This window comes from Bufo bufo, chromosome 8 (genome assembly GCF_905171765.1).
Source record: "Bufo bufo chromosome 8, aBufBuf1.1, whole genome shotgun sequence".
Lineage (NCBI taxonomy): Eukaryota > Metazoa > Chordata > Amphibia > Anura > Bufonidae > Bufo > Bufo bufo.
The window spans coordinates 16335134-16359551 of record NC_053396.1 but is presented as its reverse complement, the minus strand read 5'-3'; the positions used below and the strand labels follow the sequence as shown (position 1 = coordinate 16359551).

General features: G+C 48.2%; 1 protein-coding gene across 1 annotated transcript; it reads right to left on the bottom strand.

Moving 5' to 3' along the window:
• Positions 1-1413: 1413 nt before the first annotated feature.
• On the bottom strand, positions 1414-24210 carry ZER1 (zyg-11 related cell cycle regulator). Its single transcript, XM_040405098.1, has 16 exons — positions 24031-24210; positions 20376-20635; positions 20112-20262; positions 15990-16429; positions 13686-13862; positions 13466-13580; positions 11543-11689; positions 11243-11416; positions 8632-8847; positions 8510-8551; positions 5980-6099; positions 5360-5475; positions 5086-5274; positions 4097-4194; positions 3505-3607; positions 1414-2786 (listed from the first exon to the last, which is right to left on the bottom strand). The coding sequence occupies exons 2-16, from the start codon at positions 20531-20533 to the stop codon at positions 2729-2731; spliced, it is 2304 nt and encodes a 767-aa protein (XP_040261032.1). The 5' UTR covers positions 20534-20635; positions 24031-24210; the 3' UTR covers positions 1414-2728.
• Between the last annotated feature and the right edge of the window lie 208 nt (positions 24211-24418).

The window sequence follows — 24418 nt, the reverse complement described above, 5'->3', positions numbered from 1 at the left end:
GGACACGGAATAAAACAACGGTCGTGTGCATGAGGCCTAACACTAATTTCCGGCTCGGCCCTAAAAAGTGTTGAAATAGACGGAGGTACAGGCACATATACCTTCCGCCTGAGGAGTGTGGATTAGCGGACCACATAGGGCTTTATTCTGCTATACATATGTCCCCACAATCTGCCTGTCTCTGGATGTGAGAAAAAATATAAATTCGCCCATTTTTAATTGATATTTATTAATAAAGTTCATATTTTTTTTGTTTTATCTTAACCGCCCTTCAGGCAGTGAGGCCCCACCGGTCGGACCGCTGATCAGGCACTAATCCCCTATCCTGTAGACATGGCGTAAATTGTCGTAATGGCCTAACCTCTTTAAAGGGCATCTGTCAGCAGTTTTGTCCCTATGACACTGGCTGACCTGTTACATGTGCGCTTGGCAGCTGAAGACATCTGTGTTGGTCCCATGTTCATATGTGCCCGCATTGCTGAGAAAAATGAAGTTATAATATATGCAAATGACCTTCTAGGAGCAACAGGGGCGTTACCATTACACCTAGAGGCTCTGCTTTCTCTGCCATTGCTGCACCCTGTGCCTTTTGATTGACAGGACCAGGCAGTGTAAACTTAAATCACGTCTGGCCCTGACTTCTCCTAAAGTTATAGTGCAGAGTGCTCAGCAGTTGCAGAGAGAGCTGAAACTCTAGGTGCAATGGCAATGCCTCCGTTGCTCCTACAGGCTCATTTTTTCTCAGCAATGCGGGCACATATGAACATGGGACCAACACAGACGCCTTCAGCTGCCAACAGGTCAGTCAGTTTCATAGGTACAAAACTGCTGACAGATGCCCTTTAAGGAGTCATGAAGTTTTCTTACTCACGTTGGTGACCACAGTGCTCGCGTTTTTGGGCGGATCCATCATGGATCTGCAAAAACGGATCCGTTACAATAATACAACCGCATGCATCAGTCATGAACGGATCCGTTAGTATTATCTGTAACATAGCCAAGATGGATCCGTCGTGAACTCCATTGAAAGTCAATGGGAGACGGATCCGTTTTCTATTGTGCCAGATTGTGTCAGAAAACTGAGCCAAACGGATCCGTCCTGGCACACAATGTAAGTCAATGGGGACAGATCCGTTTGGCTCAGTTTCGTCAGGCGGACAGCAAAACTCTGCGGGCAGCCTCCAGAGCGGAACGGTGACTGAACGGAGCCAAACGGATGCGTTCTGAGCGGATCCTTTTCTATTCAGAATGCATTAGGGAAAAACTGATCCGTTTCGGAACCGCTTGTGAGAGCCCTGAACGGATCTCACAAATGGAAAGCCAAAACGCCAGTGTGAAAGTAGCCTAAGTTCTAAAGGAACAAGGACACATGGCGCAGCTTTACTGCAAGGTCGCTGCATACAGCAGAGTAGAGCTCAGCTTTCTCGAACGACATAAGAAAAATAAAATAATTCACACCATCATTTATCAGGTTTAGTTAGGCTTTAAAGGGGTTGTCCAGGAGGAGAAAGAGTCTGAAACAGCACCGGTGTTGTCCACTGGCTGCGTCGGGTAACGCAGTTCAGCCCCTTTCAGCTAAGTGCAATACCGGGCACAGCCCATCTACAAGGGTGGCGCCATTTCAGAGAGACAAAAAGTAGACATTTCATCTCCTTTAAGAGTAAGCAGCCTTCGTTTTTGCAGGATCGCTCTTTTCCGTGAGGAGACTACACCTTTGGTGTACCATAACTCAATACAGGACAGATCACGACAGGAGCTAAGGTGTCGGTAAGGGTGCGGTTATGATGCGGTTACATGGCGCAACTACTTTAAAAAAAATTAAATAATACAGCGCAGATAACAGTGAGTGGTAACGTCAAATGTATGAGAAATTTGGCTTGGGCACTTTCAAAAACGGCACACGGTGCCCTGTGGAGGAGTCAACGGCAGTGGCCGTGTACAGTTTCGGCTCCTTTGTGTATCGGGCTTCTAGTACAGCGTTCGTATCTAGGACCTGGCGGAGTCCTTGCTGCTTTCGCGATGTGCTTCCCCTTGGAAGTTAGGGTATTCTATGCCACCAAACATTATATATATATATATATATATATATATATATATATATATATATATATATATATATATATTGCCTCTGGGAAAGTTATGATTTTTCCTGAAGAGTCACCTATAGGTGGCACTAGAGAGACAGCTTTCTGGAGGAGTGTTATTTCGCAAACTTGAGAATCTGGTTTATAGACAACCCATTACAATGCCAACCCAAGGGGGGGGGGGTTCTGTAGTGTGAGCAGCCGTTTTACTTTACGCAGACTGGCAGGGATGTCAGGTATTAAACTTGCCAAGCCTTAGGTGGGTGAACTACGCCCATAGGAAAGGCTTGGTGACATCTGGAAGTACATAGGGCTCGTCCATTTTCGAGGAGTGTGGTAAGGTGTGAGGAGCCCGTCTTCATGTCCTTCTGTCCTCTGCCCAGAGGCTTTCAAGGAAGTCTACACAAGATGTCGGGGGCGTCTATGGGGTCACAGTCTGGTTACTTGGTTGCTGCTGTAGCTTTCTCTACAAACCACAACCAAAGGATAAAAATAAAACACCAATCACAAGAGTTTTCTGTGCAAAGTAAGTTCTTTCTGGTGCCTGGTGGTATCGGGGGGCACATGTGGCACCCCCTTGTGTTACAGCTGGATAGAAGTGTACTCTGTGGGGAGGGCACAGGATACACGTGGCTTCAGCTTCTTTATAGTAACGTGTCCATGCTCTCTTCATTATAACTACTGCAATGCTCAATCACTTTCCTGGAAAAAAGAAACAGATAAATTAGACGGATAGGAAAATGGTTGTAGACCCACTGTGCCAACTAACCGGTTTGGCATAGGGCTAACCCTAAGGGCACTATTCTTGAGCCTCACCTGTATTTGCCCTTTAACCCCTGTACAGGGATGTGGACTTCGCTGCAGGTTAGCAACCAGATCGCTACCTGGTGGGATAGTTCCGGTGTAGTTGGCAGCTCACACACAAGTCAGAGACACTAGTGCTCAGGCAAGGCACTGCTACAGAACCAGGCAGAGCACAAGCGAATCCAAGGCAAACATGTATTACAGGCAAGTACCAAGACACCAAACACTGGCAGACAGACAAACTTCAGGAACCCAGACATATGGACTACATGTGCAGAAGCTTGGCAAGATGGAACCAGAACAGAACACTAGGACACCGTTCAGACACACCAGGTTCAGATGCAAAAATGACAAAAGCTAGAACTTGGGAATTCATCGGCAAACAGTCTTCAAAGAACTCAGACAAGACGTTCAAAGACACAACAGACTCGACAGTGAATGGATCCGTGCTCTCACATTCCATTCAAACAGGAGGCAGTTCTAGTGACGTGTGCTGGTCCCAGTGCTCAGCGATCATACATTGATCACCCATCCTATTATTTATAGGAAGCCCCCTTTAATTCATTTTGCTCACATAAGACCTTACAGGTGACACCACTGATGTGGCAGACAGTACCTTGCCATGTCCTTGGTTTCTTGGCGTGTAGTGGTCATTTTGAGCACATCTAGAAGCAGAGGGAGTCCTCCTTCCTTGATCAACAGGGGGCAGTACTTGTCCGCTATATTAGAAGGGAAAGAAAAGGGGGGAATGCATTACAGGCCTGACGGGACCTCATTATACCAGTGAAATACATGAGCAGTAGAATTGGGAATTGGGTAGTCAGTTTGCTGTAAGTACATGTATTTCTCAATTTGTCCACCATACTTTACCCTATTATTCTTTGCAGCAATTCTTCCCCCATGCCACATAGCATTGTTAAAGGGGGTTTCCAGGAGTAAAATATTGATAGGTCATCAATATCTAAACGGCGGGGGTCTGACTCCCAGTCAGCTGTTTGAAGAGGTCAAGGTGCTCCAGTGAGGGCAGCAGCCTCTTCACAGTTTGGGACGGCAGAGTCGGAACCCCACCACTCTGATAGGTCATTAATATTGTACTTCCCTTTAAATTGGAGCTGAATCAATGCCTTACCCGACTCACATCAAATGTATTATACCCTAAAATGACATTACATTAACCCCTGGTGTGAACGGAGGCATGCGATACTCACGGTATACAGATACAAGGTTATACAGGGCCCACGTCGCCCAGTGCTGGCTCACAGGAGAAACGCACTGAGGCAAAAGCCGGAGAATGGGCTCAAAAGACCTTCAAAATGAGACACAAAGACGTTAGGAATCAGTACTGATACTTCTGGCGGTATTTTAAAGAGTGTAAATAAAAGAGTGTAATACACTTCCCTTCCGTAGCTGAATGGTCAAGAAGAGCATCCCACCTCTAGAGAATAGATTGTCCTTATGAGACAATTTTCAATTATATTCCAATCTCTTAATATCTTTATTGCAATCTGAGCTTCTAGTTTTCTGATACAAAGCTCCAAACACCCTGCATAGCCAGAGGTAAAATGGTAAATTTCCAGCTGCATGCAACCACCGCTAGAGAAAGGTTTTTAATACTAATGAGCATTTTGTGATCGGTGGGGGCCCGACACCTGGCACTCTCACAGATCAGCTATTCTAAGAGGCTGCGGTGCTCTGGTGAGCTTACCAAGCACAGCGCCATCGACTGTGTAGTGGCTGTGCTTGGTACTGCAGCTCAAACCCCATTCATTTGAATGGGAGAGAGGTGCGCCTAGGCTTGTGACCGACGAATGTGATGTCACTGGCCTAGGAAGAGGCTGGAGCGCTACAGTCATTTCAAACAGCTGATTAGTGAGGGGTGCCAGGAGTCAGACCCCCACCAATCAGATACTGATAACCTATCCTGAGAACAGTAAACACCTATACTGTTCAATATATAAATGTATGCATTCGGCTCCCCCTAGTGGTGGCTACAGAAATGAATCCTTTTAAGCTCAGTCTAGGCAGGTGATTTAGAGCTTTGTATCAGAAAAAAAGTCATAGTAAGAAATTAACCAGCACGAAATTTTGGACCACAGAACAAATGATCTCAGTAGTCTCAGATCACAAACAGAAGGGGAAGGGGGGGCAAGGGAAGGGTGCAAGACAGTACAAGAGTTATCTTAGATCTTCCCCTAACCGGTAGTTAATGTTTCTTCTGGAGCTTATATCCCAGCTCTGAATGGCTCTCCACATGCGTTCCTCCACTTCTGGGCGTGTGGGTTCTGCAATGAACCAAGCCTCGGGACCATCAAACATTATGTGGGACAGCACCCCGCAAGCATTGTAGGAGACCTCAATCCCATCTGCTTTGCTTTCCAGGAGATTGCTGGCGACAGACAGAAGAAGAGCACAAGTCAGCGACAGACGCAATCCAATGCAAAGAGCAAAGCAACCTAGGCAAAGGTGAGTACCTGAAGACCGTAATAAACTGTGACGTCATCAGCTGTGGGCGGAGCTCACGGACCTCTGCCACATTTCCCAGCAGTCCCAACATATTGCGATGCAGTTCCTGCTTCTCTGGAAACTCCTGTGGATGGTGGAAGGGACAACTTGGTTTTATCCCAGGCCCCATCAAGGCGGCGACCGAGGTAGAGTAAGGCTTCTTTCACACTAGCGTAAACGCTTCCGTTACTGATAATACAACCGCCCACATCATTAGGAACGGATCCGATTGTATTATCTTTAACATCGCCAAGACTGATCCGTCATGAACTCCATTGATAGTCAATAGGGGACGGATTGTGTCAGAGAAAACGGATCCGTCCCCCATGACTTGCATTATGAGTCATGACGGATCCGTCTTGCTCTGCATCCCAGGACGGAAAGCAAACCGCAGCATGCTGCTCTCCGGTATATGCATCTTGGAGCGCTCCGTTCTGTTCAGTTACGTTTTGTACCCATTGACAATGGACGGGGACAAAACGGAAGCTTTTTTTTTTTTTCCCCCGGTATTGAGACCCTATGATGGATCTCAGTACCGGAAAATATTAACGCTAGTGTTAAAGCAGCCTAACTCAACAAGAGCACTTACTCGTAGACAGTCGAGAAACAGCTTCATGCCGCCATAGTTGAGGAACATCTCACAATTATCTGGGGTCTCGTCTGTGATGTTCCACAGGGCACTCCAGGAAAACTCCATCACCTGGTCACACTGCCAAGGAAGGCGAAAGGTAATGAACCCGTTCTTATGATAACTGCATCATCATCCATTAATCGCTTAAGGACCGGGACCATGTTTGTTTTTTTCTTTCAAGTTTTTCAACCTTCCAAAAGCCACTTTTTTGTTCATTTTTTCGTGTATTTTTTACTGGCACCATTTACCATATCTTATATTGGAAAATGGGGTGAAAAAATTCTTCCTGGGGTGAAATAGGTTTTTATATGGCAGTTTTGACTGTGACGTCTTTATTCTTCGGGTCAGCACGATTATGACGATGCCAAATTTGCATAGTTTTTATAATATTTTACTTCTTTTAAAAAAAAAAAACCTTTGAAAAAAAATATTAATTTTCTTTGCATTGGCATTTTCTGAAACTCAATATTTTTTTTAGAATTTCTGTCTACAGAGCTGTATGAGGGCTTGTTATTTGCGGGGTGAACAGTGGATTTTTTTGGTACCATTTTGGGGTATTTAGAACTTTTTGATCACTTTTTATTAAAAAAAAAATTTTGCAGGGGACAAGGTGGCCAAAAAACGGCGACTCGATTTTAATTTCTTTTTCCAGTTACAGCATTGACTGCGAAGAAAAAATTTTTTGATATTGTAATGGTTTGGACATTTTCAGGCACGGCAATATTGGTTAGGTTTATTTCTTAGCGTTTATTTATATTGATATGTAAAATTGTGAATTCTTTTTATATTTTCATGTTTTTTATTTTTATTTTAAACTTAAATCTTAGGAGCGTTGAATATGCGATCTGATCGCTTGTCCCATACATTGTAATAGAATACTATTGCAGTCTATAGGATTTTCACTGTCCTCCAAAATAATGGTGTTTTTTAGGATGATCTGTAGGGGTCCAACCTCTGAGACCCCCACTGATCCTGCGAATGGGTGCCACCGCCACACTGGTGTAGCCAGTCTCCTTCACTGCTGGCACGAACTGTGCAAGGGAAGGATGAGCCCTCATTGACTTATAAGAGGCTGGCTGCAGTTCCCCGACCAGCAGGTGACCAGGGCACAGGGGAAAATTTGCTAAATCTGCGTCTCCTTCAATCTCTGGATTGTTACGGGGCTGATGGAATATCCTATCGATACGGCATCACTTTACAAGGAAGAAATTTGGAGGTGGATCTACAGGTCCACAATGCAGAGGAGATGACTCACTGGCTTTAATAAGAGAGTGTTGTGGCCATGCTCTGCGACTTGTGCAGAGGTCATATGAGCAGTGACCGTCACCTACTGTGAATTGGGGATCCTGTGTTATCTATATGTAGGTGTTATCTGACACTGTAATCCTGCCTGTGAAGATAATGAGATGACTACCGGGATGTGATCTCTACAGAACTGGAAGTGTCAGTCTGTTATTAGGCTTAGTCTGCAGGATTTTTTATTTAAATTTAGATAGTGACATGGAAATAAAAAAAAAAAAAAAAAACGATGGGGGTCCTTTACGATCAGAAATATGCCTATATTAGGGTATTTTCACACTAGCGTTAAAGTTTTAGTTTTATCCTAATGCATTCTGAATGAAAATCATTCCGTTCAGGATGCATCAGGACGTCTTCAGTTCAGTCCCTCTTACGGTATTTGGCCGGAGACAATACCACAGAATGCTGCAGTATTTTCTCCGGCCAAAATTCCGGAACAATTGCCGGAATGCCGTATCCGGCATTAATTTTCATTGAAATGTATTAATGCCGGATCCGGTACCAAGTGTTCTGATAAAAAAATCCGGTTTCCCGGTCTGCGCATGCGCAGACCTTTAAAAATGCGGGGGGGGGGGGGGGGGGGGGGAGACTGGATCCGTTTTTCCGGATGACACCAGAGAGACGGATCTGGTATTTCAATGCATTTGTCAGACGGATCCGCATCTGTATCTTGAAACAAATGCTATCGGTTTGCGTACAGATTTCCGGATCCGGCAGGCAGTTCCGGCAACGGGACTGCCTGACGGAATCCTCTAACGCAAGTGTGAAAGTACCCTTAGGCGTGTTTCTGGCACAGATTACGGCGCAAAGGTTATGTGCACCGCAATCTTTCGACTTTTCCCCCGCTTACGCCAGGTCTAAAAAAGTGGGTGTGGCATGGGCAGGGAAGGGGACGGGACGGTTTAGGCGTAGAAAATGGTCTAAATCTACACCAGCAAGGAAGCTGGCTTACAGATAGACCAGCTGTGGATCCGCCAAAGTTATGTAGAAGCTGGCTCCTCTACATAACTTCAGAAGATCCGCCGCCAGCGCAGGGGCTTATTAAGACCAGTGTCTAGAACGCCGATCTTTATAAATGACCCCCTATGTTTAGCATAAAAACTTGACTGAAATAATAACTCATTTTCCAATGACATTCCCCTTAAAGGAACCATACACACAGGGCACAGGCAGGAACCGCACCACTTACCGTTCTGTCCTGCAGCTTCTTCTGAATCAGTTTAAGCATAGTCTACAAAGACAAAAGGGTTCATGTATAAGCCAAATGAAAATGAAAAAGGAGTTGTTCCCCTTTAAATGTTTAGCACTTACCATGACGAAGCCCATCTTCCCCACCGCCTCCTTGTGGTCATTGTCCACCTGACAGACAAGGGCATTGCAGAGGTGGACTGCGATACGCTGGATGGACTCATCTTGCCGCGTCGGGATGAGGATATTCAGTAGCAGCTCATTTACTCTCTGATACTGGAACTCGAGCTCCTCGGGGATGCCGAAATTACACAGCGTGAGACAGCAGTTTCTCTGCACCTAGAGATATCCAGAGACCATCAGACAGATTACAAACGAGGCTTTCGTTCGGTGGCCGCAATAAAAGCAATATGACCGCAGTGTGTGAACACAGCCTATACGCCAGTTTTGTAAAATAAGCAGCGGTTTAGGCTGCGTTCACACACTGCACCCATATTGTGTTCTTTGCTTCAATTTTTTGCAGCTGTGTCAATACATTCTAGGAAGACATAGGAGTAATATTTTTTCTGGCTATAAACACAGGATACTGGTACTACAGGTTGAAAATACTGCAAGAAAACTAGTCAGCACCGCACCTAACTGACAGGAGAAAATATGCAAATAATAGTACCCACCCTAACTAACTGCCACCACAATGACGTTCCAGATTTGGCGCTACCCACCTATGTATTTCTTCCCTAAAAAGTGTAAACTGTATATGCTTTAATATGACCTACACTCGCCACTGGATGACGGGGTTGGCGGTGTATGTCTTGGTAAATGCCTAAAGAGCTGGTGAGCCTGCTCAATCCAGAGCGCTATGTGACGTGACAAGAGCTACTGGAGCTTGCAGGGATCAAAACCAAAAGCAGTGGGTATTTGCTCTCCTTCATCAGGGCCCTCCCGAAAAGCTGAGGACTGAGGCCTGCTGCCGGCCGGGGCACGCTCCCATTATGATCTGGAACGGCGGCATTTTCCAGGACACACACTGGCAACGGAGTCAGTGACGAGACCTCATAGTGGGTCATATTGACAACAGACATAGTTAAACAGCAGACACCCAGCACTAAAGGCCGCAACCGACGTTAATGCTGGTTGTTGACTTTTAACCCTTCAGATGCCGTGGTCAAATGTGACCATGGCATCTGGATGCCCTAAAACCCAGAAGCGCGCACTTGCGGGTGTGCTCCGGCATCCCCCCGCCCCCCCGCAAGAGATCAGGGGAGCAGGAGCGTGTATGAAGCAGCCCCTGTCCTCCTGTGTGTCAAGAGGCTGCTACATATTAGGCTACTTTCACACTGGCGTTTTGGCTTTCCGTTTGTGAGATCCATTCAGGGCTCTCACAAGCGGTTCCAAAACGGATCAGTTTTGCCCTAATGCATTCTGAACGGAAAAGGATCCGCTCAGAAGGCATCAGTTTGCTTCCGCCCGCTTTGGAGGCTGCTTGCAGTGTTTTGGTGTCCGTCTGACGCAACTGAGCCAAACGGATCCGTCCTGCCACACAATGTAAGTCAATGGGGACGGATCCGTTTTCTATGACACAATCTGGCACAACAGAAAACGGAACCGTCCTAATTTGACTTTCAATGGTGTTTAAGACGGATCCGTCTTGGCTAATGTTAAAGATAATACAAACGGATCCGTTCTAAACGGATGCAGACGTTTGTATTATCTGAATGGATCCGTCTGTGCAGATCCATGACGGATCCGCACCAAACGGGAGTGTGAAAGTAGCCTTTGTTTCTATGGAGCCCCTGCCTGTCGCAGGGCTCCATAGGACACAGTAAAACTCTCATTGACTTCAATGCTAATGTATCGGAATCTACGAGACAAGCAATCTAATGGGAACTATAAAAAAAAAAAAAAAAAAAGTTAATAAAAAGGTTTGTAAAAAAAAAAAAAAAAAAAAAAAAATCTAAAAATTCAAATCAACCTCCTTTTCCCAAAAAATAAATAAAAATTTTAAACAATAAAAAAAATACACATCATGGGCATCTCTAAAAACGCCCGTACTATTAAAATCTAAAAATAATTTTCCCATACAAGAAACGGCAAAAAGTCAAAATGGCCGATTTGCCGTTTTTAGATCGATTCTCCTCCCACAGAAAAATTTTATAAACAGTGATCAAAAAGTTACAAACCCCAAAATGGTATCATTTTAAAGTACAGATCGCCCTGCAAAAACTAAGCCCTCACACAGCTCCGTACACATAAAAAAGTTAGAGGGGTCAGAATATGGGGATAAAAAAGAAAAAATTATGTTTTTATTTCAGTAATAAAACACAAAGAAAAACTATACATATGTGGTATTGCCATAATCGTACTGGTCTGGAGAATAAAAGTAACAGGTGAGTTTTACCACAAAGGAAATTAAAAACAAAAATAAAAAAAATAAAAAACTGAGGTGGAATTTTTTTTTTTTTTATAATTCCACCCCATGTGGAATTTTTTTCTTGCTTTCCACCACATTTTATGCAACTGTATACAGTGCCATTAGAAAGTGCATCTTGTCCCGCAAAAAAACAAGCCCTCATGCTGCGAATGAATGAAAAATTTAAAAAAGTTATGGCTTTGGAAGTAAAAACAAAAGTGAAAAAATGGAAATCCAAAGTTCGTTATAAGTTCGGGGATGCTTTAAGTTACTTATATAAAGGCAGAAAAAAAACAAATCTACGTAATAATGGAGGCGGCTTACTGTGACTTCCTGGTACGACTCCATGCCATTGAGCACCACTTGGATGACCTGCCGCCGGAGCCGTACGCTCTGCTCGCTGCGGTATTCTGCACTAGTCAAGTAGAAGAGGGCTGCACTCCCGGTAACCTGGATGGTTTTATCGTACTTGTGACACTTCAGAGCTGCAATCACCAACTGCAGAAACATGGGGGAAATGGCTTCAGCATGTCTGGCCTGGCACAGAATATATTCACATACATGAAGGATTTAGCAATCCAAACGAGCATGGACATATCAGGGAGGGGGGGGGGGGGGGTGTACCTGCAGGGCCCGCAAGTTCTGGATGCATCTCTCTATACGGGCAATGTCAAACAGAAGGTTTATGGCACGGGAGGTTATCTCAGGGCGGTGCTCGGTGTACGCTTCAATGGCATTTAGCACCTGCTCTTCATTCTTGTCTCCGCTCACCTGTGAGAGCACATATTATGTCACAAGGAAAGGATGCAATATGAAAGAAAGGGGCTTCCTAGGTTCAGGACAGGGTCAGACTCTTAGCAATTCCACAGGCCAGCTGTTTGAAGGGGCTGCATCACTGATGTATACTGCAGCTTCATTCCAAAGCCAGAATTACCTAGCAAAAGCACCGCGGCCCCCTTCAAACAGCTGATCAGCAGGGGTTGTCCAACTTGACCGAGCACATGTCCAAGTCTATGAATGTAGTAGAATAATAAAAGATTGTATACTCATTACTTAATCCCCAGCTCTTTCCACTAGTGCCGCTCCTGTCTGTGTTTATGGCTGCTGCAGCCAATCACAGGCCTCACTGGTATGTGACATGAGACCGCTGCAGCCAATCACAGGCCTCACTGGTATGTGACATGAGACCGCTGCAGCCAATCACAGGCCTCACTGGTATGTGACATGAGACCACTGCAGCCAATCACAGACCTCACTGGTATGTGACATGAGACCGCTGCAGCCAATCACAGGCCTCACTGGTATGCGACATGAGACCGCTGCAGCCAATCACAGGCCTCACTGGTATGTAACATGAGACCGCTGCAGCCAATCACAGGCCTCACGGGTATGTGACATGAGACCACTGCAGACAATCACAGGCCTCACGGGTATGTGACATGAGACCACTGCAGACAATCACAGGCCTCACTGGTATGTGACATGAGACCACTGCAGACAATCACAGGCCTCACGGGTATGTGACATGAGACCACTGCAGACAATCACAGGCCTCACTGGTATGTGACATGAGACCACTGCAGACAATCACTGACCTCAGATGTATAAAAGCAGGAAGACTGCTGAGGCCAGTGATTGGCTACCGTGGGCATACAGGGTATACAGTTACATCACTGCTGCAGCCTATAAGCACAGATCAGAGGTGAGCAGCGGAGCGGCATTAAGTGGTGAGGATACGATCTAAGTCGGCAATATCTTAAAGGGGTTGTTCACTCCTGGGAAACTTTTCTACAGACACCACAGCATGGCCGTACCCACAGTGGTAATTACAGTTACCTGATCCTTGACGCTAGTTTCTAACTCCATCGCTGCCCTGCAGGGCCCGGGTCTCCCTGTGTCCACATCCGGTTGATCCTGGGTCATGTGACTACTGCAGCGTTGACATGTCACCCATGTGTCATGTCACTGGGTCTTGGGCCAATGACTGGCTGCAGTAGGGTCAAACTGATGGTGCAGGGGGTGGGCCCAGGACCTGCAGAGCCGCGATGGAGCCCGGGACCCATTGGAGGGAATCAGGCAAGTATGATTATTACCACGGGTTTAGCCATGTTGTGGGGACTGTAGAAAAGGTTCCCAGGGGTGAAAAACCCCTTTAAAAGAAACATTACCATTCAAGAGTTTATGCCAGAAAATGCCTGACAAGTGCGGGTCTGACCTATGTGACCCGTACCTATCTCCAGAATGGAGTCCCCCAACCAATGCCCTGGCAGGCCGCTCTACCAAAGTAAACTATGAATGGAGAGGGGGCGCTCATTTATCCATTGAGTTCTATGGGAGCGAGCTGGACAATCGTGCTGGTCTGTTTCTGTGACTCCCATTAGAAGTGAAAAGAGAGAGACATGCCACCTCACCATTGACTCTCCACCTGTAGGCAACTGCGAATGGCCACCTCACCCGGCGAGACAGGGGTTGGAGGACTCCCGTTTTGGTGAGAGATGCGAGTCTCAGAGGTAGGAACACCCCATTAAGTGCATGGCTAGACCTTACCTTGTAGGCTGGGATGTGCGTTAGCCGACAGAGAGATGTTTCAAAAAGACCCAAGAACTGTAGAGGCCTCTTCAGAGAACGGAATGGAACGATACTGCTCTTACTGGGGTCGTAGCTGCATGAAGATAAGACATACTGACAACTATCTGACAACAGGGAGACTCACGGCCATAGAATTACAGTGTGGCATCTCTTGAAGATTGGTCTGTTTATGTCTTACCTGGGAGGACCCAACTCATCATCCATCTTAGACATGGCGCAGTTCTCCAGCATCGTATGACCAGAGATGTCCAGAGAGACCAAGTCTTCCAGGTTCTGCACAAACAGGCTTAGCACCTTGCGGGTAAGTTTGAACTTGTAGTAGTTTGAAAGTCTATCGCGGGAAATATCCAGGTGCCTGGAGCCACCAAAAGGAGAGGAAGACACAACAGGGCATGCCCATATGAATCAAGAGCCAAGCAATGGATGCAGTCATTAAAGGGGTTGTCTGGGTTCAGAGCTTAACCTGGACATAGCCCCATTTTCACCCAGGCTCCGATGATCTCCTTTGCCCTGCGCTAAATCACGCAGGGCAAAGGCATTTTCTGGAGTTCCGGTGACGTAGGCTCTCCATGGGGCTGCCAGACGGAGGCTTCTGCCCAGCAGTGAGCCCGGTGACGTCACCTACACTGATAGGCGGGCTTTAGCGCTGCCCTAACCTGTAAAACGGCTAGTGCAGTGCTAAAGCCGACACATCGGAGCCGGTGACATCACCGAACACACTGCTGGGTGGAAGCCTCCGCCCGGCAGTGTGTTATTGTAAATAAAAGAGCCCTTGCCCTGCGCGATCCAGTGCATGAAATGCTCCGATGCTAACATCAGGGGCCTGGGTGAAATTATGGGTATGTCCAGGTTCAGCTCTGAACCTGGACAACCCCTTTCAGTTCTTTACGAGAACCAGTCTTCAACCCTCCAAGGAGGGACGCTGAATGTTGCTTCACACCTTGAAAACTTTTTGAAGACAGAATAAAACTTTTATAAGTACCATGAAATGATCCTCCTACCAAACCTTTAATGAAGATTCTCCAGGAATAAAAAGTAGCTTTAATGCATTATGTCTACAAAAAGAAGACAGCAAAGATGACATTGTCTCCCTGTATATTCCCGTGAGGCAGATCCAGATAGAATTTCTTCTTTGTATCTTTTTCTCTCTATAAATGTAGGCACTGATAGCACTGCCTCCCTCTCTCTATAAATGTAGGCCCAGGTAGCACTGCCTCCCGCACTCTATAAATGTAGGCCCAGGTAGCACTGCCTCCCGCACTCTATAAATGTAGGCCCAGGTAGCACTGCCTCCCGCACTCTATAAATGTAGGTCCAGGTAGCACTGCCTCCCGCACTCTATAAATGTAGGTCCAGGTAGCACTGCCTCCCGCACTCTATAAATGTAGGCCCAGGTAGCACTGCCTCCCGCACTCTATAAATGTAGGAACAGATAGCACTGCCTCCCACACTCTATAAATGTAGGCACAGGTAGCACTGCCTCCCACACTCTATAAATGTAGGCACTGATAGCACTGCCTCTCTCTCTATAAATGTAGACACAGGTAGCACTGCCTCTCTCTTTATAAATGTAGGCACAGGTAGCACTGCCTCCCTCTCTCTATAAATGTAGGCACAGATAGCACTGCCTCCCTCTCTCTATAAATGTAGGCACAGACAGCACTGCCAACCTCTCTCTATGATGTGGGCACAGACAGCACTGCCAACCTCTCTCTATGATGTGGGCACTCATAGTACTGCCTCCCTCTCTTTATAAATCATGTAACCAGATAGTACCGCCTTCCTCTCTCTCTAAATGTAGGCACACATAGAACTGCCTCCCTCTCTGTATAAACGATGTGGGCACAGATAGCACTGCCTCCCTCTCTCTATAAATGTAGGCACAGGTAGCACTGCCTCCCTCTCTCTATAAATGTAGGCACAGGTAGCACTGCCTCCCGCACTCTATAAATGTAGGCACATATAGTACTGCCTCCCTCTCTATATATATGTAGGCACAGGTAGCACTGCCTCCCTCTCTCTATAAATGTAGACACAGGTAGCACTGCCTCCCTCTCTCTACAAATGTAGGCACAGGTAGTACTGCCTCCCTCTCTCTATGAATGTAGGCACAGACAAGCACTGCCAACCTCTCTATGATGTGGACACTCATAGTACTGCCTCCCTCTCTTTATAAATCATGTAACCAGATAGTACCGCCTTCCTCTCTCTCTAAATGTAGGCACAGATTGCACTGCCTCCCTCTCTGTATAAACGATGTGGGCACAGATAGTACTGCCTCCCTCTTTCTACAAATCATGTAACCAGATAATACTGCAGGCAGCTGTACACGGTAGTCACAGCTACCGGAACAGCCGGCCGGAGAGAGTAGCGCCAGTGTAAAACAGGCCTAATGAAAGCAGGATCTTTCTGATAGGACAAAAATAAAACACTAGAAATTGAAATAATAAATTATGTGCATGGATCCAACCCGCAAACATACCTGAGTTTCTGCAGCTGTACAATGACGCGGATATGATCCTCAGATAGGTCCATGTTGTACAAGACTAGAGACACCAATGTGTTCTTCCACTGAGTCAGAAAACTGATGTCATTCATCTGAATTCCTGACAGATTTAGAGCTTTTAGACGAGTCAGGGGGCGTAGCATCATCTCTACGTCCACCCCTTTGGTGATGCAGCCAATATTTAAAAAGCGGAGATGTTGGAAACCTTGGAAAGTGAAGTCCCGGGTCAGGATCTGCCGGGTGGGGTTCACAAGACAGTCAGTATCATCATAGCGCCCCAGGTGCTCCTCCTCATAGAAGATGTTGCTGCACCCAAAGAGGCTTAGCGACACTAGGGTGGACTTGAAATTGACCAGGGTCTGTAGGCTTTTGGCTGTCAGCCTCTCACAGTTTGTAAGGTACAGTTCAACCAGGTACTATGGAAATGAAGAACATCATTATAATAAAGTGATATTAAGGGGTACTCTGTCAGCAGACATCTAATGCATACACTGTAAAACAGCATAAAGGGCTTTCCCCCACAAAGAACATTCATGACACAGGACAGGTGCTGTCTGAATGCTGGGGCCCCACCGATCACTGGGGTCTTAGGGAGCAGTGGTCAGTTACTCTATTCAATAAGTAAGGGGTCAATGAAAATATCCTATCGCTGTACTCAGCTGGTTCCATCAGTCCCATACACATTGAATGCAATCGACCACCGATTCAGTCAAATTGATTGCATTGAGGAGGAATGGGGGGCTCAGAAGCCCCTTCTAGCGACTAGAGGGTCCTAGCAATAGGCCACACAGGGGTGTGGGGTGTCGGGCCTCCACCTATTTGATATTGATATCGAAGTATCGGAAAACCCCTTTAAATGCCAGGTACAACTTTGGGGGACATTTTTTCTAATATTGCAGTGTACTCATTTTGAGCTAAAAATATATTTTTTCAATTGGTCTTTATTAAAAATGTTGAGCCCCTTTCTTTGTACAGCCTTGAGATTCTCTAATAACAGACTCTTGGAATCCTTTATCCAACTCTGTGTAAAGTAGAACTGGCTTAGTTGCCCATAGCAACCAATCAGATTCCACCTGTCATTTCCAAAGGAGTTGTCAAAAATGAAAGGTTGAATCTGATTGGTTGCTATGGGCAACTAAACCAGTTCTTCTTTACACCAGTTTGATAAATGACCCCATCTGTATTTTTACCGTTTCCTGTCAGGCAGCTCAGCTGACGGCTCCTCATCGCTGATCTCTAACCTTATAAACACTCATTATAGCGCAGTTCTTATCTTACTGAAAACCGCCCCGTTTAGTATTCGGCGCAGGCGCAGTGAGTGAAGGACGCGCTCCTGGTGCCGGCTTCCTTCCTTTGGCACAGGCGCAGTGAGGAAGCCAGCAGCAGGAGCGCGTCCTTCACTCACTGCGCCGAATACTAAACGAGACGGCGCTGGCGCGGGACTTGCGCAACAATGAGGAGAATTCGACAGTCAATCAACGGGACGGGGGCGTGCCAAAGGGTGAGTAGACCAAGCCTCCAGGTGCTGAAGCAACGCCCTAATAGCACCTAGAGGCTCATTAGCATATTTTTTAAGTCTTTATTTTAAGAGAACGGCGGCAGGCAGGGAGTGATAAAGCACACTGTTATGTACTATTAGCACATCGCTAATGTCAGTCAGCTACATACCGTTATTTCTAATGACAGAAACCCTTTAAATGTGACTGAGCTGCGCCTAGGCAATGTGGCCCATTAACGTTATGTCACATCAGGCCGTGGCTGATCGGTGGAGGAGCTGGGAGTCGGAACCCCACTGATCCTGGATACAGCTCTTCAGTATTAAAAACACTCGGAAACCCCCTTTAATAGACTGAAGAGATGTAGGAAGTTTCTTTGAGCAATGTTTTTCTTCCCTGCTGGGAGGCGCTCAGGTTTTAGGCCAGCAGGAAACTATTGAGCTGGTCTGTATGGCTACTGGCCAGGTGATCTGACCTCTCTAACCACCTCTGGTTCTACATTCCCCGTGCAGCAGGGAGCATTAGGTAGCATTACCATTTAAATTAATAGGCTCCCATGTAATAAGGACTCACCTGGCCCACATGAGCCAAGACCGCTTTTACAGACTGTCTGTCCATTCTGGTTCACAGAAAAGAATGGCCGCAGAGCAGGCGCACAACACCCGGGCCCCGGAGCAGGCGCACAACACCCGGGCCCCGGAGCAGGCGCACAACACCCGGGCCCCGGAGCAGGCGCACAGCACCCGGGCCCCGGAGCAGGCGCACAGCACCCGGGCCCCGGAGCAGGCGCACAGCACCCGGGCCCCGGAGCAGGCGCACAACACCCGGGCCCCGGAGCAGGCGCACAACACCCGGGCCCCGGAGCAGGCGCACAACACCCGGGCCCCGGAGCAGGCGCACAACACCCGGGCCCCGGAGCAGGCGCACAACACCCGGGCCCCGGAGCAGGCGCACAACACCCGGGCCCCGGAGCAGGCGCACAACACCCGGGCCCCGGAGCAGGCGCACAACACTCGGGTCCCGGAGCAGGCGCACAACACTCGGGTCCCAGAGCAGGCGCACAACACTCGGGTCCCAGAGCAGGCGCACAACACTCGGGTCCCAGAGCAGGCACACAACACTCGGGTCCCAGAGCAGGCACACAACACTCGGGTCCCAGAGCAGGCACACAACACTCGGGTCCCAGAGCAGGCACACAACACTCGGGTCCCAGAGCAGGCACACAACACTCGGGTCCCAGAGCAGGCACACAACACTCGGGTCCCAGAGCAGGCACACAACACTCGGGTCCCAGAGCAGGCACACAACACTCGGGTCCCAGAGCAGGCACACAACACTCGGGTCCCAGAGCAGGCACACAACACTCGGGTCCCAGAGCAGGCACACAACACTCGGGTCCCAGAGCAGGCACACAACACTCGGGTCCCAGAGCAGGCACACAACACTCGGGTCCCAGAGCAGGCACACAACACTCGGGTCCCAGAGCAGGCACACAACACTCGGGTCCCAGAGCAGGCACACAACACTCGGGTCCCAGAGCAGGCACACAACACTCGGGTCCCAGAGCAGGCACACAACACTCGGGTCCCAGAGCAGGCACACAACACTCGGGTCCCAGAGCAGGCACACAACACTCGGGTCCCAGAGCAGGCACACAACACTCGGGTCCCAGAGCAGGCACACAACACTCGGGTCTCAGAGCAGGCACACAACACTCGGGTCCCAGAGCAGGCACACAACACTCGGGTCCCAGAGCAGGCACACAACACTCGGGTCCCAGAGCAGGCACACAACACTCGGGTCCCAGAGCAGGCACACAACACTCGGGTCTCAGAGCAGGCACACAACACTCGGGTCCCAGAGCAGGCACACAACACTCGGGTCCCAGAGCAGGCACACAACACTCGGGTCCCAGAGCAGGCACACAACACTCGGGTCCCAGAGCAGGCACACAACACTCGGGTCCCAGAGCAGGCACACAACACTCGGGTCCCAGAGCAGGCACACAACACTCGGGTCCCAGAGATTACAACAACTGGGGCTCCAGCCATTACCTTACCAGTCAGAAAACATTTTTTGGCACCTATGGGTGTTGTGAGTATGCTCTGTGACTACAAACGTGAAAAAAAAATATGTTTAACATAAAAACTTTTAGTCATTTTCTAACAAATGATGTATGAGTCGTTTGAAGGTGTGACCGCTGTAACCCACTTATCCTGACAAAAAGGATGCCCATTCCAGGGAAGAAATATCCATGTCTGCCTAGTCACTCTTCATTCAAGATAGAGCAAGAGCGAGCGAGGCCGGAAACACGATACCAGCGCCTGCGACCTCACTAACATAGAGTTACAGCTCACATTGACACCGGCATTAATATGCAAGAGTACAAGCACAACCAATGCGGGTCATACAATGGCGGGCGCACGGATTGCACCGAGATCAAATGGTTCCCTCATGAGCGCGCCATGTAAACCGATCTGTTTGCTCGCAGCTCACGTTGCCGCGAGTGGGTTTCCTGTGTCTGAATCAAGGGAATGAAGCAAGATAAGGTCGCCTGTTGATTTCCAGGGCGCGAGAAAGACACAGATTCCGCCATGCTCACTTGTTTAGCGATGGCCTCCAGATCTTGGTCCTGGACGATGTCCTCCCTTAGATGCAGGCGGGTGAGTCGGGTGCTCTGCGGCTCTGAGAACAAAGAGAAGAAGCTCTCGTGGGGTTCAAAGCCGCTGTCTGCGTTCACCAGCTCGATGTACCTGACAAAAAGAAGAAGGTCTGTCAGCGCAGAACCACCGCCAGCCCACCCACAGTCAGCTGCGCGCACTGCAAACAGTGGGGACAGCGCCATCACGGCAAAAGCATCACTTACTCGTTCACTAGTCGGTCACAGATTTCGCTGGGCAGGAAGATGTCCGGATGGAGACGGAGGATTTCATTGTCTAAGAGGTAGCAGAGCGTCCCCTTTAGGTTGCGGAGGCAGAAGTCCGTGCAGATGGTCATGAGGGATTCGGGGCTGTCTGTGGCCATGTTGGTGGGTTGCTGAGAAGGAAAACTTGCTGGAAAGTTGGGCACCAGGTAGATGGATGCCCGCCTCCAAGGCTAACTTGTCTGGAACATTGGGGGGCAGATCTGTAGGTACAAAATAAAAGTAAATTACCTTCTGCGGCGTCCTCATACACAATCTTATTGCTTAGTGATATCTGTACCTGGAAAAGCTGGGTCACAGCCAATCCGGATGCCATTAGGTGCCCCCTTCCCTTCCTTGAGAGCCCTTAAAGGAGTTGCCCACATTTTAGATCCTCAGGATAGGCCATCAGTATCGGATCGGAAGGGGTCCGACAGTGGACGGAGCTGGAAGCAGGAGGGGCATGCCAGAGTACTGCAGCTCAGATCCCATTCAAGTGAGTGGGAGATTTGTTTCTTAAAAGGGTTTAATCACAAAGAAAATGTAACCCCCCCTATGGACGCCCAGCGCACTACTACTCCAGTCATATAGGGACTCCACCCTTATGATGGCTGGGTATTCCAGCAGTCAGACCGCAACCCCCCCCCCAGACACTTATCCCCTATACTGCGGATAGGGGATGTCTTCTTTATGGGAAAGACCCCTTTAATAAAAAAAATCTCCCACGGGAAGGGATTAAAGGGGTTGTCCACCTAGGATCCCTATGATATCACTAGGTCCTAACAGCTCATGTGGTCCTCAGTGGACAAGCCACAATAAAAGGGTCCTTACGACCTCTCCCCCGTTTGGGTATACAGGCATCGCAGGTACCTGGTGGATTCACTACAGCCCTTGCTGACGGATCTACGTACCATGTAAGCATCCTGGTGGGTGCACTGGGCATGCTGGGACCTGTAGTGCTTAACCAGTCTATGGTGGTGCAATGAATTTAGGGGAATCAGAATATACAGACTGAAAGCTCCAATATATCGCTAATTAACCCATTATAACCTAGGACTTGCAATGCAATTACACGTTAATAAGCCGTAATTAGTCAGTGACATGGCAGGTGTCCGGGCGCGTGTTCTCCGCCGCTATTAGCTCCTCTCTGAGTCACTGGTACGACATGATCCCGCTCCTCACTATGTGAACTATGTCAGACAAGATTCCAGGTCCGATGCTCAGAACCAAAGCCTCTGTCTGTAAGGCTAACTGGTGTATACGTGCACTCATTCATGTGAGCAAGCAGTGGTACTACCTCGAGCTCCGGTTTAGGGAATGGGATTGTAAGCGATTATCTACCATCACCTGACGGCAGCGAAAGCTAAAGTCCTGGAGGTGACAGTCCTCATCAAGGGGGGGCGACGGCAGTGATCCGGCAGAGTACAGATCGGAGAGATGCTTACGGTAACATATTAGGGAATTCCTGGCCATGCAATTCCCTAATATAATCTTTCAGGAATTCAGGTGATGCTGATTTAAAAAAAATTTAAGATGGATTTTCCCTTTTTTAAGTGGTCCTCCCCCCCAAGACAACCCCCTACCCATATTTCTTATTGGGGGGAAGGGGGTCCCTTGCTTTAGGACCAAAGTAAGATCGGACTTGGTCTGTCTATGTATTACATTTCAAAGTATGGCCGACTGACCACCAGCTATCCTTTAAGAAGGGGAAGTCTCAAAGTGGACTTAAAGGGGTATCCCGGATATAAGAAGCTGTCTCCTAGCCACAGATCACTTATAAGGGGAGAAGTTCTGGTAATGGAAGTATATTAGGGAACTGCTATCTCTGCCGTTTGTGAAGTTTAAAGGGGTATTCCGATTATAAGAAGGTATCCAGGTGGGGGTCTGACTGCCGAGACCCCCAAAGATAAGGGACAGTACCCAAAAATGAATGGAGCAACTGGTCGAACATGTGCCTCTTTGCTCCATTCATTCCAGATAGGACTGCTGGAGTAAGAGCCATTTCCAGCAATCCCATAGAAAATGAATGGAGCATTCGTTTTGGGGGTACAGGGCCCCATTCTCATAATCAGTGGGGGTCCCAGAGGTCAAATCCTTAGCGATCTAATAGTTGTCCCCTATCCTGTGGATAGAGGGGACACTTGTTATAAATGGAATACCACTTTAAATTATTCTTTGTCCTTTACCCTATATTGGGAAATTGCATAGACGGCAATTCCCTAACTGCTCTGGTAATAGAGGAAATCACCTACGAGGGAAATGTTCCCGGTGCTTTCCTTAGACGGAATATAGGCTGCTGTAAAAGAATAGTCACATGAAGGATTGTTCTTGCTCATATTAGGGGGATTGCTAGTCAAGCAATGGCAACGTACAGCCAGGTGACGCTTATCTTGTAGCCGGAACACATCATTTGCAATGATCAGCGGCACAACGCGGTGTGCATGCCGTAGGGGGATTACACAAGGGGTAGAACCAGGGGAATCTGGGGAAATTTGAGAGACAGAACTGAGATTTCAGAACGATACAGAAACTGAACTATAATGGGACTGAGCGCTGGAGAATCGCTTAAATAACAATCACTTCCTATAGACGTCTTTCACGTTAGCAGCAGGAGCCTTCTGTAATCTGCTTATAACACTGGAGGGGAGAGTTCAGTGCACTAGACTGCTCTGCAACCTGTGGCCCATCAGCTGCGGTGATACTACAACCCCTAGCATGCAATGACAGTCTGTGGAGTTGTAGTTTTGCCACAGCTGCAGAGCCGTAGGTTGCACAACGCTGCGCACGTCCAGTGTGTAATCCAGAGGGGGCCCTACCGCTGGGACCCCCACAATCACGAAAAACGGGTGACCCCCCCCCATACCCTGTGGAGCCCCTATGAAAAAGACGGAACTGCTGCTCATTTCTATGGGGGCGCCGCAGGATACGACTGATCGGATAGTTAACCCTTATCCTGTGCGTAGGAGATAACTTGTAAAAACCGGAATATCCCTTTAAGTTATCTGACAACATAAATTCTCTTCTGTCAAATTGTTAGACTTTCTGCTGCTGGGAAAGCTGGGTGACAACCACTGTGGCCACCAATACAGCTCCCACAGGGAATGTCCCCCAATGTCAGATCCTAATCATTTTGTATTTAGAGACCATTAGATGAGCCACCGGACATCTAGGAAGCCTACCCATTCGGGAATCTGGGAAAGCTGGGTGACAACCTCTGCCGATCCTGTAATGATGGCTGTCACTCAGCTTTCCTGGAATCCACCTCTTCATTCAGTGAGATCAGACTGGGAGATGCATTGCTAGGCAGATCTATCATTCAGGGGTCTGGGAAAGCTGGGTGACAACCTCTGTGGACTTGTAATGATGGCCCCACAGGTTGTCACTCAGCTTGCAGTGCTATGAGAGTGGAGGACACAGATCTGCCATTCAGGGACCTGTGAGCGCTGGCTGACAACCCCTGCGGGACCTGTGATGGGTGCCATATTGGTTGTCAGCCAGCTGTCCTAGAGAAAGAAGGTGCCACCTGGCAGACATAGGCTGCTGGGCACACACTGGGCTGTGCAGTATGCCCTGGACTGGCTGCCTGCGGCTCCTATCACACAGGAGGACACCTTCTCACCTTTGCGTCGCCAGTCAAGTGCACCGCAGCTTCCTGTCCGCCGGGCGCTGAACGGGCCCCCCGCAGAGGCTGCCGTAAATCCCGCGGGGACCTGAAGAGATCGGGCTTCGTACCCTCCTGCTCCGTTCCGGCCGTCCTCACAGCCGATCCTCCTCCTCCTGCTCACAGGGCATCCTTCGAGCTCCGCTGTCAACAAATTCTGACGTCACTTCCGCCCTGCCCCCATAGCAACAGGACCGCTTGTGTCTTTTCATTCATTCCCTCGGAAACTTAGAACCCGCGCTTGAGTTCCGCATGTAGAACTTACCTATACATGTCCTATGGCCTGTACTTACTGGGGGGTATGTAGAATGGGGGACACCCACTTCACTTACTCTTTCCAGCAGAA